The sequence below is a fragment of the Hibiscus syriacus genome, unplaced genomic scaffold, assembly GCF_006381635.1.
Source record: "Hibiscus syriacus cultivar Baekdansim isolate YM2019G1 unplaced genomic scaffold, ASM638163v2 tig00002338_pilon, whole genome shotgun sequence".
NCBI classification, from domain to species: domain Eukaryota; kingdom Viridiplantae; phylum Streptophyta; class Magnoliopsida; order Malvales; family Malvaceae; genus Hibiscus; species Hibiscus syriacus.
The window spans coordinates 1,718,070-1,733,987 of NW_024061926.1; the positions used below are offsets into that span (position 1 = coordinate 1,718,070).

Consider the following 15,918-nt stretch of genomic DNA (forward strand, 5'->3'; position numbering starts at 1 on the left):
GCTGGGATCTCCTTTGGTCAATCCAAATGGTGAGGAGGAGCTTACTAACAAGGGGTACAACATATTGAAAAATCAGCTCGATCCAACGGTTGCCGGAGGAGATTGAAGCATTGGGAGCCAAAACGTTCTCGACCATTTTGCGGAGTTAGGCATTGAACCACGTAAAATTGAGCCCCAACCCATATTCTTGGTGTCAATACGAGCATCCCGATGTATTTTAGGCTTGAACGGCCACCAGAGACAACGACGATTCAGTGGCCGTCAGTGACGATTTCACCATTTTCTGGAAACCATGAAGAGAGGGGGGAGAATGTTGTTGAGGGGGGGAGAAAGGGAAGAAGTGAGAAAATAAAGAAAAAGAAAGGAAAAGGGGTTTTATAACTCGATCAATACGACGTCATTTTGCCCCAATCCTATGCGTTTTGGCCCCTGTGGTCTAATCACACGTGCAACCATCACTATTTTCTCCCATGTTCATTTTGGTCCCAATTTCAACTTATTTCACTTATTTTTAAATATTATGTCCTTATTATGATATTTACCATTTTTAATGTTTTAAAACTAACTTATTGGTTTATTTTCTTTCAGGTCCCTCTACTTTACGTGTGTTTTTGCATTTTGGTCATTTGCACTGATTATTTTAATTTTATTTTAATCTTATTGGTGTGATCCTGTAATTTTCACATTTTTTATTATTAGTGCATATCTGGCTTATAAAAAATAGTAAATCTTTCTTAGGTACCCCATATTTAGTCGTGTATTCACATCTTGGTCATTGGATTTGGGCTGATTCGATTTTATTCCAATTTGTTGGGTCTTCATGCGCCATTTCCCTTTTTATTTTTATAGAAATTTCTTATATCTAAAACTGGGTGAATCATGCATTGAACCCCCATAACTTTGCCGTATTTTCTATTTTAGTCATTGTTCCTTTGTTTCTTGTTTACTTCAAATTTGGGATGTTAATTTTACTAGTTTTTATTATGGTCTTTTATATGTATTTGTTAATTTTACTTCAAATTTGTTAATAATCTTATAAACTACTGAACAACATGAAATAAGTCTAAAATCCTTAACCAAACAAGGGTTTTGGACATTAACGAGAAGGACACGAGATATGGCATTGAAAGCATGTAACAGGAAAGAAGAGGGGAGACATATTTATAAAATTCCATGGATAAAAATAAATTTTCAATAAAAAATACATAAAAAATATAAAATATATGATAAATTTAAATTTTCATGAAGAGCGACTACTCTCACTAGTCTCCTTCAGTTCATCCATAGACGAGTCAAACAATCCTTCATAACAGGTCTATATCATCTTGTCTAAACCAGTGGACCAATTTGTTTGAGAATAGTGTTTCATATTATGAAATGTGGGGACTTCGCTTACTAAGCTTACTAGGCTCACCATGGGAGGAGGTTAATATTTAAAATTTATTAAAATTTTGGTTTATGTAAAAATAAATATTTAAAATTAAAAAATATAAGAATTTATTAAATATTTAATGAAGTAAGGACCGAACTAAAGAATGATAACCCTATGTTCTCAAACGTTTTGGTCTAATAACAATTTAGGTCATTGTAAGTTTAAATATTAGACAAATTAGGTGTTATCTTGTGAATTTTGAGGTTTTTTTAGGGTGAATATATGGTAATATATGTACAAAGACTCAACTATTTGACAATGAACGCTCATACCCCTATTTGACAGTGCTATATCGCAAGACCTCAAGGATAACAACAATTCCTTAATCACTAAGGTCGTTTGGTTCGTGCTGAATTTTGAGTTTAAATACCTAATAAATCTTCATATTCTTCTTAAATAATTCAATATTTCAACCCGTGTCAATATTTTGTTCTAGCTCCGTCCCTGAGGATCACCAAGTGTCCGATGACCCACGGCAACTTACAAATGATCTATTCCATATCAATTAATTAAGATTATTGTAGTTTAATTAAAAGTTTTATGTTTGAATTATTAAGAATATAATAATATTAAATATTTGATGAGAAAATTTTTACTGTTTATGTGATTTTATCCACTTAATACTTTCACTCATATGATCTTATTCTCTTCTTGAAATTAATTTTTAGGGTAAACTATGTTTTTAATCATCAAATTATTTTTGTGGTTCTATTTCAATCACTCAACTATTTCTTTTTTCAAAATCAAACTAAAAGTTCTGTTTCGATCACCTGCCATTGTCGATGGCATTTTTTTAATTTTTTATATCAATGATGAAGTGACATGTTAACATCACATTTAATTTTTTAACGACGGGTGACTAAAATAGAACCAAAGCGAAACTTTAACTATGATTTTTTTTAAATAATTGGGTAACCAAAATGGAATCTCGAGAATAGTTTTTTGATGAAGTATTTAATTTACCCTAATTTTTATTAAAATTACTAAACGAATTTATAAAAAAAAAATCTTTCTAATTCATTAAAAAAAGAGTATTTTGACCCCACTTCATAAGATGCCAAGTTTTTCGTCCATAGTATATAAGTAGGCAAAGTGTTTTGGTGATATAAGTAAGCAAAACTCGTATACGTAAATTCTTTATGTAAAATCAAATATTTGGTTCTTTCAACCGGGAAAGTAATTTGATTCAATATATATAACTGAAAAAACATAGGCATTCACTTAGTTTTCTTATTAGAAAGCATATCAAATTGCACCCATAAAAAGAAACATAATGTGTGTACAAGTTATAGAACTCCTCACTCTTATCTAAAGTCAATTGTAATGCTTGGACATCCGTTCCATTTTAGCTTTTATATTTATTTTTAGGATAAATTATATATATATATATAACTACTTAATTATTGTCTCATTTTATTTTAAGGATCGATTCCTCAATTTTGTCAATAAGATAACTTAACTATTTAAGTGTTTTCCATGCTGGACGGATTTAAACCTTGGACAAGGGGAGAACCTCTGCGTGCTTGAATCTAGGGGTGAGTAAAACTCGACTCAATTGAAAAAAAATTGATCTTTTCGACTCGAATTGACTAGATTCTTAATTTTATGAACCCGACTCAATTTTTCTTTAAAATTCGAGTAGAATTATACAATGGAACTCGAATAACTCGAAATTTTTAGTAATTAGTGAGTTGATTTTCAAGTTAGAGTCGAGTCCCTCAATTTTGTATGATATATGTATATCACATATGAAAAAATATATATGAATCTTATATAGTTATAGAAAACCGTTTAAATTGGAATCAAATAGTATCATAATATTTATAAAGATTTACAATTAAATTTAAATAGAAACTCGAGGATTGATGCCTACCTATCCTATGCAACTATCAATCGTAGATTCTATCACCACATCGAGTCAATATTTTGATTAAATTATCAATTTCATTCATGTGAGAGATTGATAAAAAAAAACATACTTTCGGAAAGTTTGAGACATATTTTCAATAGGTAAAGGTAGAAATTCAAATAATAAAATTATAATTTTATATTCTACAAATGAGAATTTTACAACGGTATATCATATGCTCAAAATGATTTAGTGATGAATAAGAAATTGATGCTTAAAGTAAGCTATTTGTAAATTATGTTGAGAGAAATAGAAAGCTTAAATCCATATGTGGTATACTAGGTGTGAGATATTTTTCTATACATGAACCAACTTGTGTGTTGTTGAATGTCCAAGATAAGACTTTACCTCGTACGTAGGCACAGAGTGTGCAAATCGGTGTGAATCCTTGTCGTATGGAGTTGGGGGCACATGTTTGACGTAAACGATGTAGAATGTCTAGATTGGTCGAGTCCTTTAGGGGCCTATAGATATTTTAATTCAATCTAATTTTTCTTTTTTCCTCAAATAAGAGCGAATCTCTTAAATTCGGTTTGGAATTAAAATGACAAAATTAATTGAATTTAATGGCTCTTTATTTAGACATTATTTTAGATAATTGTTACATTAATTAATAAGATGTGAATATTATGCATTAATAGACAAGTATACTATGCATTAATGGATGAGAATAATATGCATTAATGATTCCTTAATTCTTGGATATTAGTTGCTTCATTATTCAAACTTTCCAATAATTTTACAATGTGAATATTCTATTTCAACTGGGTAAAGCTACAAGATAAACACGCAAATATTTTCCGACTCTCAAATAGTTTCGATGATAGAAAAATAGTAAGTTACAGTTCACTGGTCACTGCATCTGATTTCATCTGATTTCATGACTACAAATGAGTAAATGATTTCTTATATTATCTTTATTTTTTATTTTATTCAATTCAATAATAAAATATTAATTATTTTTATTATTATTTTATTATTTATTTCTCGGATCATCTTTTGTCTAATAATAATTAGATATTAGCCATTCTCCACTCGAACGGAAAGTTATTTCATGAATTATTTTTATTACATCATCCATGGTTCCTATCAATAAAAATCCCTCCACTCTTTTTGTTCCACACCACTAATCCACTTATAATTAACTTTCAAGTAACCACCCAATTTTACATAACATGAAAAAGAAGGTAAAGAATCATCCTTTAAAAATGATATAGAAGAAAACATGAGATGATTTTTTTATTGATCGAGACTATGAATAAGTGATGAGGAAGGTTAATATATATTTTTTAAGTTTTTTTTTTTTAAATTAACCGGTTAGTTAATTTTAGTCTCAGTTGGTTAATGATTAATGATTTTTTCAAACTTAAGTTATCAGTTAATTCAATTTAAAATCAATTAATTAACTGAATTAATCGATTAATCAAAAATATTAAATATATATTATATTATTTTTATACTACTTAACCTTAGTCTAATTAGTTCGGTTCAATTTAATATTTAATATATTATAATCCATATAGTAATCAAAAATATTAAATATGTTATATATTAAATATAAAAATTATAATAAATTTTGATTAATTTAAAAATGGATCAAATCAATCTTATTTTGTTCAATTTAATTAAATTTTCTAAAAAATTTGAGTCTTCCTGATATCTTTCCAAAGATGTCAGATGGTCTGACATCTTTTCCCGTGCAATGTTTATATTATCCTAATTACCATATTAAATTTTCTAAAAATTTTGAGTCTTCCTTTTTACCATATTATTCATGAAAAATCGCCCTTGTTTTTTACATCTTAGATTCTGTTATTTTTTGTTTTCTCAATATTAGTTTTACAATTGCAAATTTACTTTAATTGTTTATATTTAAAAGGTTTAAAATAGTAATATAAACTAAACAATTTTAATAATTAAAAAAGTGTTATTAGATCTTATATTCAAACACGATATATATATATATGAGAATATACGGATATTTATTATAAAATGAGTGAGAATCTTTTGTGCAAAGCGTTTAGGATTGAAAGGGGAGATGCTCCCAAGTCTAATGATATTTTTGGCTTTTATTTGCATATTCTGTGGCCTGTAGGGAATTGATAGCAACTGTACACAAACAGGCATCCACTTTCTCGCAAAAGATCTTTAAACAACTTTCCTTTTTCCCCCAGTTTTTCCTAAAATCATTCTCTGCATGCTGATGAACCCAAAAGCCAAAACCAAGAACTTGAAAGTTGAAACATCAGACACTTTGTGAGGTAAAATAGAAAACCAATAGCTTCTTTCTGGGATTTTCCTTTGGGGTAATCTATCTTTTCTTTGGTAAATCATCAACTACTTGATGCTGCATGCATAATAAAATCCATCATGCATTAGACTCAGTAATTTAGTCTTTTATTTGCTATAATTATTTAAAGAAACAACTTTTGCATTTGCGATGGGTTCTCTCAATGCAGCATTCATCACCTATATATCAACACTATACTTTCATTTTCTTTGATTTCAAGAGTTGAAAACCAGTTTTGATGATTAGATCAAGATCAATCTTTCTTGTTGTTTTTGATGGGAAAGTTCATGTGGACATGCAGAAGTGATCAGATATTGATGAGAAGTGATTTGGAAAACTTGGTGGTTGCCTAAGAAAGGATGCCACAAACCAACTATGGTTTGCACTGCCAATGATTTATCAGAATGGAAGGATTTTCCGAAGGGTCTCAGGGTTCTTCTTCTTGATGAGGACACCAATTCTGCTGCTGAGATAAAATCAAAGCTTGAATCTATGGACTATATTGGTTAGAACTTTGAATCTCCCCTTTTTTTCGTAGCTGAATTGCAAGTGTTTAGTATCTGTATACCCACTTCACATGATTCCCTTTTTCTTAATTATGTTTTGTTGTAGTTCCATAAGTAAATGGTAATTAAATCTTGTGTTTTTACTTTCTCTTCACTGTGATCTCCTACATCTTTAATGCTGCATTTATTTATAACACCTACTTTTTCTTTGTTAGGTCTCTTTGTATGTATGATAAAAGTTATTGACTTTTTGTGCCTTTTGCAGTTTACACTTTCCGCCATGAAAACGAAGCTCTTTCGGCAATTTCGAGTAGACCTGAAAGTTTCCATGTAGCCATTGTAGAGGTATGAACTTTGATTTCTACTGCAATTTCCAAATAAGACGAACAAGAACTAATTAAAAAGGCATGCTTCAAATGTTTGATAATATGCAGATAGAAGTTAACGACAAGTATAGTGATCCCACAATAAAAGAGACACCGTAGCATTTTCCATAACTTGTAAACACATGTGCCTTAAATCATCATTATATTGGCACTACTAGTAGTACTTAACAGAAAATTATACATGCTATTCTCGATTTGCTATACTTGAGATAAATTCATTGATGCCAAGCCACCATTTCCATCATCAGAATACTATCGGTTTCATCGGAAGCTTTAGTTTAGTCATATATCCACTTTCTTTGCAGGTCGGTGCAAGCAATAACAATGGGAGTTTCAAGTTCCTTGAAATGGCTAAGGACTTGCCTACCATTAGTAAGTTCAGAAACCACATTCCAGTCTTGGTTTTGCCATAGATTTTTCAATCAGTTCTTTGTAAAGCTCCATCTAATCAGCCCCGACATAAAACTTTACCGGCATCTTTGACAGTGACCGATATTGTCAAACATATTCTCAAGTTCCTAATGCTTTGATAACTCATATTTTGTTGCAGTGACTTCGAACATTCATTGCATCAGCACCATGGTGAAGTGCATTGCGGTAAGACGTATTCTAGCTTACCACTTACCGAACAGTTTACTTGTATTTCCGGTGCACATCCGAGTCGTTGAATCTAGCTAAAACCGTAGACCCTAAATCCATTTCCATCTACCATTCTTGCTAACCTAGAGTTTACGTTTTGACAACATTTTTACAGCTTGGTGCAGTTGAGTTTCTTAGGAAGCCACTTTCCGAGGATAAACTAAGGAATGTATGGCAGCACGTGGTTCATAAGGTTGGTGTGGGATTGAAATGTAAATGGCAATCAAGGTTCTATAATATGGGAATTCTCATTTTGATTAGTCCTTTTACAGGCATTCAATAGAGGGGGAAATGACCTTACTAAACCACTCAAACCTGTTAAGGACTCTTTGGTTTCCATCCTGCAACCACAATTGGAAAACGGAAAACCTCGAAAAGGCGACTCGAAGAAAACGGAAGGTGCATTAGTGGTTCATCAAAATGACCATGAACCACTGGCACGCAATGATAAGTACCCTGCTCCTTCGACACCTCAATTAGAGCAGGGAGGAAGATTGTTAGATGATAGAGACTGCCATGATCATACTAACTACTCTGAGGAAAAAGAGAACGGGGAGCAGGATGGCAAAGCCAAATCCGTCGAAACTACCAGCGGCAATAGAACTAATGAAGTAAATGCAACAGTTGGCCAACCTCAGGAACAACGGGAGACCAAGAGGGATAGGCCACTAAATGGAGTGGATCCCGAAGATTCTCGTGCTGTTGCTGAAAAGCCGAGTCCAAATAAAGCTAATCGAAAAAAATCAAAGGTAATGCTAATGTATAATAATAACCATTATATGATGAAGGTATTGCTTAGACTGGGAAAACTTGTTTACAATCGCATTTGGTTGTTTGAATTCTTAGGTAGACTGGACACCTGAACTGCACAAGAAATTTGTCGAGGCAGTGGACCAATTAGGTATAGATCAAGCCATCCCTTCTCGAATACTAGAGCTAATGAAAGTAGAAGGCTTGACGAGGCAAAATGTGGCAAGTCATCTCCAGGTTGGTAACAAATATTTGTTTTCATTTTGATACTCGAATCGGATTCCATGATTACGAGAGCTGAACACATCAAGAAACCTCATTGAGGTCTCGGATTCAAGTAGTTGCCTCTGCAGAGTGTATATAAATTGACAATGATTGAAAAAAAATTATGAGAACCGATATGAAAAGATTATGAGAACCGATGACGAGATTCATTTGTTGGTGAAACAGAAATATCGAATGCAGAGGAGACACATTTTACCGAAGGAGGATGATCGAAAATGTCCACAAAGACATCGATTGCAAAGTTATAATCATCCAAATAAACCGATCATGGCCTTCCCTCCATATTACTTGAACCATGTTGTCCCGTATCCCATGTTGGGAGCACCTTGTCATTCACCCACCATCCAGATGTGGGGCGTGCAAGGTTACTACCCTCCATGGCAGCCAACTGAAAGTTGGCACTTTCTGCCCCCACTTCAGGGATATTTCTCCATGTTCACTCAAGTGAGTATTTAGCTATTTAATATCAATATTAGCTCGTAATCTTACGATCGAAGCACATGAATGAATATGCAGAATTCGACGGGATTTCGTTGTTGTTGTGCCATGGACACAAGAAGTGGGGTGTCGAGAACCTGTGTGGAACATCATGTGGTCCTTAATCCTCCATTTTTAGGGTTGGAGCTACTACATTGGGGATGTAAGTTAACCCACACTTCATTGTGCTTGATTGAATGCAGGAAGAAGAGGTGATCGATAAGACTGTGAAAGAAGCGATAAGCATGCCATGGCTACCATTGCCCTTAGGCCTGAAGCCTCCATCCACCGAGTCTGTGCTTGCTGAGCTCTCTAGACAAGGTATTTCAGCCATCGACGGATCTAGCCTTTGAATTAATGAAGGTGCTGATGTGTCACTACACGTCAGCTTCCAGATAGTTTATGTGATAGGTCTGGGTTACACGTGGGTTAAGACCCTTTTTTGTTGCTTTCATCTTGCTACACGTGGATAGGTTTGGAGAGAGGTCAATTTGATCTGATCCAATCTATTGCAACACGAGTGTCGGAGGTAATTTGTTTTTAATAGTATAAGAGAATGTTATTTTCTATCTTATAATCATTCTAAATTAATAAAATAAAATAAAACATTAAGTAGGGTTACGGGCTACACTATTTCTGGTTCGATTTACATTATAAAATCTTATGTCATTAATTTGTTCCAGTAGATTTTGGTGTGTCTTAGAAAGCATATGAGATACAATTTTTTTTATTAAACTAAGATGATTTTGTAATATATGTTCTAAATATTCTCAAAATGAACGTCAATCATCCTAGCAGCCGTTGGTACTCAAATATATGACTTATAAGAACAACAATAATTCTTTTAACCATTAAGGTAAGTTAATTTATGTAGTGAGATACAATCTTTGACTAACAAGACGATTAATAATGTTGATTAAATATCTTTCTACCTCGATATTTTATCATCCTTCTACAATTGTAAATCAAATGCCTTCACTGAAAGCTGGGACCTCAACAAACAACTTTGTTGGTGGAGATCAATCTTTGTAGGCCATTTCCCTTGAAACAAAGCTTTCAATTTCTAAGGCTACTATACTCTTTTTCAGGGGACCTTTTGTATTTTTCTCAATCCACCCCTTCCAATGTGCTCTCAACCAGTTGATCTTAATCATCATTTGGTACAATTTGATTGCTAACCAAATCTGCGAATCTTTCGTAAGGTTATAATAAATGAAATTGACCAATACAAAGATAATAAGTAAAGCAAACCTGAGGGGATAAGACAAAGAAATTAAGCCTTAATAATCAGGGATGGATCGGCTAACGGGACAGTGTCCCTGAATTTTTTTAAATTTTCATATATTTTCTATTGATAATCTATTTTTATAAAAAAATGATGTTAAAAATTAGCATAAATAAGTGTGATTTAAATTGTTAAAAAATATTTTAAGTTGAATGTAACCTAAAATAAGACTTTTTTATAATATTTTTGGTTACAACTTAAAATATTGTATTTTTCGTAACATTTTAGGTTGATGCAACCTAAAATGTTATTTTTTAATCATATTTTCTCCTTTCGGATTGAGTACTAAATAGGCGATGTGATCCTCCCAATTTGGTCTGTTCCATACGCAAACGTCAATATTCAAATCCTTGATCTTATTTAAAGAATTTAGTATCTCACCAAATGATTATTAGTAAGTTTCTTTGTTTTTTAATTCAAATTAATCATTAACAAAAGTAGATAAAAAGATTATGAGAATTCCATTCCATAAGGTTAGCATGAAATGGAGCCACCCGAGCAACTGTGTGGCAGCTTTATTAGCTTTCCTTTTAGTCCAAGAGAAACCAAGTTCTCAAAATAAGCTTCACTCGCAACCGTCACAATTGGAAGGATTCTTATTGATAAAGAGGAAGTATTTTTATTAAAGAGTTAAATTTATTAATTTATTTTAAATTAAAATAAAAATATAACTGATAAAAAGTTTTAATATTAATAGTTTCAAAATCAGGTTTAGTTTTTTTTTAATAATTTAATTGTTTAGGGAGACTAGAATTCAAAGAGATGGTGAGAAGAAGCTCAAGAGTCAACCATGGCATGCAAGAAGCTGCGCAGGAGCCAACCGTGGGCATGTAAGAAGAAGCTTAGAAGGCAATTGTGTTTTTTCGAGAGAAGGTTTGAAGCTCACCGGAGGCGACCAAGAGTAGTAGTGTTCGTCGATAACATCAGTAAAAGAATTCAAACTTCAACACTAAAGGAAGCTTTTTAAGCTTACGGGTTTGTGGAGGATGTTTACAATATTGCACACAACAACTGTAAGAGACTAGCTCGGAAGATGACTTTTGCTTTCGCTAGATATAGGAAACTGTCTGAAGCTATTCAAAGGGATGATGGTAGGAAATTAGATGGTTTTATAATAATGGTGTTCATGGCGGTGAAAGAAAGAGAAAACAATAGCAAATGTAAGGTGGATGGTCCAAGTACTTTCATCCGAAGGAGACCAGCTCTGCTGAGAGACTCAAGATCGTTCAAGGAAGCCCTATTAGGCCTTGAAAGAAATGGTATTCCTAGTTTGAATGATCCCCTGGAGTCGGGCAAAGCAAGACAGGAAAGAAATGAGCAAGAGGTCTATGTCAATTTGGTGCAAGATCTAAATGTTTCATCCGTGGAGCTAGACAGCCATATTACCTCGACTATCAATATTCCAGAGACGGATATGGTGTTGAGGAGCCTTAGCCTCGTCGGAAAAATCAAGGGCATGTATAGTTTAGACATTGAACAAATGGCACTTAAGTCCGATGGTATCGGTGCCTAAGATCTGCCCATGGTTTGGATTATTGGTAGTCATTCAGTATAATAGCCAAGAGGACTATAGAAAATGTTGGTTAAATAGAGCTGAGTTGTTGCGTTCATGGTTTGAGGATTTGGAGTTGCTTGAAGGCTTCTATGGAAAAAATCGATAAAATTGTGGATTGTGCTCAAAGACGTGCCTCTAAAGAAATGGAATGAAAGTTTCTTTTTGGCTATTGGCAGCAGGTGGGGAAAGGCATTGAAGGTCAAAGAAGAGATGACGAGGAGAGAGAGATTTAATGTGGTATGAGTATCGATAGAAACACAAACGGAATCGAGCATCCCGAATAGATTGTCGTTAATCATCAACAACAGTAAGTATTGGGTTAAAATTCGCATAAAATAGTTTGAGGGAGATCGAACCTTCATTGACGGAAGCTTTCCAATGGACGGAGAAGAGGAGGATGAAGCAAAAGAGTCATTTAGAATATCAGAGTGTTCCGAAGCATTTAATGCGAGCATTTTTATCGAAGAGGTTGATGAATAACGGTTTGACATGACAGTGCCGCCAGACAAATCTTTCTGGAGTTGATGATATTGTTCATGATCCATTGGAAAAATTAACCCAACCTGTAGAAACTAACAGTAGCAATCACCTTTTTGAGGTTCTAATTATCTCCGGATCTGGGCCTCCCAGCTAAATTATTGGAACTAATGGTGCTCCCTTGTTGGATAATGAGAATGTGGGTTTGGTCGACTCCGAGCAGTCTATCTCAAATGAATCCAAATTACTTAATATCCCAATAATGGAGGTAGTAAACATCGAAAGCCCCACATCTAATGTTCAAGCTAGACAAGTCGTGGGCCCTAGTGAAGTGCTGGGTAATGATGATCTGGTGGTTTACAGTCCGGTCATGAATAAAAACAAAAGGATAAGTAAGAAGAAGCAGGCTCAAACTGGAAAGAAAAAAATATGCGAGGAAGGTCTCACAACTCAGCAAAAATTCTTCTCCACATGTTAACAGCAACGGTCAAGAGCATATAGAAGAGACGCTGGTCACGTATCACATTGGGGAGGCCCTTGGAGTAGTTTTTTCAGCAACAGAAAATGAGGTGGTTGGTAGGATCAGGGAAAAGGTGGGTGCTGAAAGAACAAATAGTTAAAGGTAAGTAATTACCTTCCGTCATAGTATTCAGTTGTCTTATATGAATCTATCAATTTTGACTTGGAATGCAAGAGGGCTCGAAAAAAGGGAGAAAGTTCGTGCAATTTGTTGGTTATTGGCCAGATTAGCTCATGTTATTGTCCTTCAGGAAACCAAAGTATCGAATATTAATCAGGGGTTAGGAAGAAGACTGTTGTCGAGCCATTTGGATGATTTAGTTTGAGCACCTTCAGAGGGTTCGGCAGGTGGATTAATTTGCCTACGGGACTCCAGTTTTTTCAAGCTCAGTAGGAAAATTGTTCGAAGCAGATTGGTGGTTTTAGTGGGTTGCTTTCCACATGTAAATATGTAAGTTGGGTTGATAAACATATACGCTCCCAAGGACCCTGGGGAGAGGAGATATTTTTTTATCGAGTTTAAGCGATCTAATTGGGGAATTGGATGTTCCAGTAATTCTAGGAGGGGATTTCAACACGGTCAAGAACGAAAGTGAAAGAGTTGGGGTGAGTTTCCATCAGAGGTCAATGTCCAATTTTGTGGATTTTATTTCGAATGGTAACTTAATTGATCTGCCAATGAGTGGGGGTTCGTTTACGCGGTTCAGGGGAGGAGGTTCTATCTCGGCAAGTCGTCTTGATCGCTTTCTTATCTCAGTGGAAGTGTTTAGTGCCTTCCCTCAATTAGCTCAGTCTTCGATGGGAAGAAGCTTATCGGATCATAAATCGATACTATTGATCGAAGAAAAGATTTATTGTGGTCGCAGAACCTTTAAATGGTTTAACCATTGGGCGGAGGATACAGAATATGTTGAAATGGTCAAAACAGTTTGTGAGAAGAATCAGGGGAAAGACACAACGCAATTCCTAAGGGAGGTTCGGTCAGCTACAAAGAAATGGGAACGGGAAAAGCAATGTAAGGAATTGGACAACCCGGATTTTTTAGAAGGCAAAATAGATGCTCTTGAAAACTTTGTAATTGCAAATGGTAACAACAGGGATGCCATGGCAGAAATTTGAAGTTTTAAAGCGAGATTGTGGAAGGTTCATAGGCGTCACGAAAGAGAGTGGCTCCAAAAAAAGTCGTTTAAAATGGTTTAAGGAGGGGGATAGAAACACAAGATTTTTCCATCTTACAGTTGCAAAAAGAGGGAAAGCTAATCGTATTTCTTCGTTAATGGTGGGCAATGCTGAGATCAGGGATCAAAAGGAATTGGTAAAGACTCTTCAAAAGCATTTCCAGCTGAGTTATAATGAAGTTAATACCCTGCCAGTTAACCGCCTTGACGTTCCGATGAGAAGGTTGAAACCAGAGTCTAGAAGACTAATCGGATCCCCTTTCTAAGAATTGGAGATTTGGAAAGCAATAAAAACAGCAATTGGAGAATTGGATTCAATTTGGAGTTTTTCAAAAAAAAAAAAAAAAAATTGGCCCTTTCTGAAGTCTCAAGTATTGGATTTTTTTCGCAAACTTTTTTCATGGCAACATCAATGATTTTTCTTTCAACAGATCATACATAACACTTATTCTCAAGAAAGATGGGGCAGATTGTGTTGAGGACTTCAGGTCGATATCTCTAGTTAGATTGGCGGTTGTTATAAATGAAGTTGTGGGTGATAATCAGTTCGCATTCATCGCAGGCAAGCGTATCCGGAATTGCTCTTTAATCGCAAACGAAGTCATCGATGATTTGAATCAGCGTAAGAAAAAGTTATAGTTCTCAAAGTCAATTTTAGCAAGGCATATGATACTGTAGATTGGGTTTTCTTATCACTAGTGATGAAGAATATGGGATTCGGTAAAAAAAAATGGAGTAACAATCTTAAGATATTTTTTCTTCTACCTTTCTTTAATCCGAGACGATTTGAAAATTGTAATAAAATTGAGATAGCAAATAAATCTATTTTTAGGATTTATCTTGTCGTTTCAATAGGCTTGCTTAATCTCAAAGTGAATAAATCTGTTTAAAAGAAATTGTTGTTAAGTAACATTGATTATTGAATTTGTTTCAGAACGTTGATTTTGTTCGATAACATAATCGAAAATAAACGAGAATTAATTTTCTGTTTATTAGAATTATTACTAATTCGGTTCCATTTCTTTTACATAAATAATGGAGACAATAAACTCCACGAGTTTACCCAGCATGGAAGCTAGAATGATGGTTTCGGTTAGGAATCTAAATCTAAATGTGAGTCAAACACACTGGCAGTTAATCACAATGAGAAGCCGACGAAATTCTGTGGATAGAATTTCAAGACATGGAAACAAAAGATGATGTTTTATTTGATTACAATGAACCTTGCTAAGTTCTTAAAGGGATATATTCCTTCTTTTAAAGAGGGAGAATGAGAGACAATGTTACCGCATTCAATATTGTTGATGCTTGGAAGCACCCTAACTTTATATGCCATAACTATATTCTTAAGAGTTTTCAAGATTCATTGTATTTAGTATAAGTTGTTTATGAAACAACTAATAAATGATGGGAGACATTAAACCATAAATACAAACCTGAAGATGTTGAAGCTAAAAAGATTTTAATTGTCAAGTTCTTGAATTTTAATAAGGTTGATTTTCAACCATTAGTAAATCAAGTGGAGGAATTCCAACTGATTTTTCGTGGAACTTTCGCTGAAAGAATAGCCATAGGCGAATCATTCCAAGTAGCTGCTATTATTGAAAAGTTACCTCCCGAATGGAGTAACTTCAAGAATTATCTTAAGCACGAAAGGAAGGAAATAACAGTGGAAGAACTGATTATCAGACTTCGAATAGAAGGGGACATTAGAGTTAATGCCAAAAAGCTAAACAAATAAACCTTCAAAGAGGCTAAGTCAAACATGATACAAGTCAAGTACTTCAAGAAGGGAAAACAACCTAAAAATAGGTCGAATTTGGGACCTAAAAGTATAATTTTCAAGGAGAAATTTCAAGGAAAGTGGTACAACTATGGAAAGATGGAGCACAAGTTCTCTAAGTGCATACATCCAAAGAAAGCCAAAGCTCACAAGGCTAATGCTATGGAAAGAATGGCTAAGGACGTTGAGGACTTAGATATGTGTGTTGTGATATTTGAAGTCACCCTAGTTGACTCTATTCCAAGAGCACGGTGGCTTGACACTAGAGCCATGTGTCATATTTGTTATGACAAAGATTCTTTTTTGAATTGAAACCTTGCGACAATGGGGAAAAATTCTACATGGGAAATGATGTGACTCCAAAGATCAAGGGGAATGATATTGTGGTCTTGAAGATAACTTCTGGAAAAGAACTCAAGTTGCACAATGTGTTGTATGTAGGAGTAG

At 34.2% G+C, this 15,918-nt stretch overlaps 2 protein-coding genes across 3 annotated transcripts; both read left to right on the forward strand.

Moving 5' to 3' along the window:
* The first annotated feature begins 5,400 nt into the window (after positions 1 to 5,400).
* Positions 5,401 to 9,210, forward strand: LOC120145378 (two-component response regulator-like APRR2). Of its 2 annotated transcripts, XM_039159229.1 has the most exons (10): positions 5,401 to 5,602; positions 5,933 to 6,136; positions 6,403 to 6,482; positions 6,829 to 6,895; positions 7,074 to 7,120; positions 7,278 to 7,355; positions 7,435 to 7,911; positions 8,009 to 8,149; positions 8,363 to 8,641; positions 8,714 to 9,007. In XM_039159229.1, exons 2-10 carry the CDS (start codon positions 6,007 to 6,009, stop codon positions 8,888 to 8,890), a joined length of 1,476 nt encoding a protein of 491 aa, XP_039015160.1. In that variant the 5' UTR covers positions 5,401 to 5,602; positions 5,933 to 6,006; the 3' UTR covers positions 8,891 to 9,007. The 2 variants fall into 2 exon arrangements, with proteins under 2 accessions (XP_039015160.1, XP_039015164.1); XM_039159233.1 differs by lacking the exon at positions 5,401 to 5,602 and having other exon boundaries at positions 5,744 to 6,136; positions 8,878 to 9,210.
* Positions 9,211 to 12,253: 3,043 nt separating this feature from the next.
* Positions 12,254 to 14,327, forward strand: LOC120144932. Its single transcript, XM_039158879.1, has 4 exons — positions 12,254 to 12,431; positions 13,064 to 13,525; positions 13,608 to 13,911; positions 14,120 to 14,327. Exons 1-4 carry the CDS (start codon positions 12,254 to 12,256, stop codon positions 14,325 to 14,327), a joined length of 1,152 nt encoding a protein of 383 aa, XP_039014810.1.
* The last annotated feature ends 1,591 nt before the right edge of the window (positions 14,328 to 15,918 follow it).

Bases quoted from the DNA above. Each gene is read 5' to 3' on its own strand.
- LOC120144932 (XM_039158879.1), top strand. From the start codon at position 12,254: ATGGAGGTAGTAAACATCGAAAGCCCCACATCTAATGTTCAAGCTAGA. The intron at 12,432-13,063 runs GTCTCACAACTC...TGGATGTTCCAG, and splicing joins GAAAAAAATATGCGAGGAAG to TAATTCTAGGAGGGGATTTC. The intron at 13,526-13,607 runs GTAAGGAATTGG...TGGTAACAACAG, and splicing joins ATGGGAACGGGAAAAGCAAT to GGATGCCATGGCAGAAATTT.
- LOC120145378 (XM_039159229.1), top strand. From the start codon at position 6,007: ATGGTTTGCACTGCCAATGATTTATCAGAATGGAAGGATTTTCCGAAG. The intron at 7,121-7,277 runs GTAAGACGTATT...ACATTTTTACAG, and splicing joins CCATGGTGAAGTGCATTGCG to CTTGGTGCAGTTGAGTTTCT. The intron at 8,642-8,713 runs GTGAGTATTTAG...ATGAATATGCAG, and splicing joins ATTTCTCCATGTTCACTCAA to AATTCGACGGGATTTCGTTG.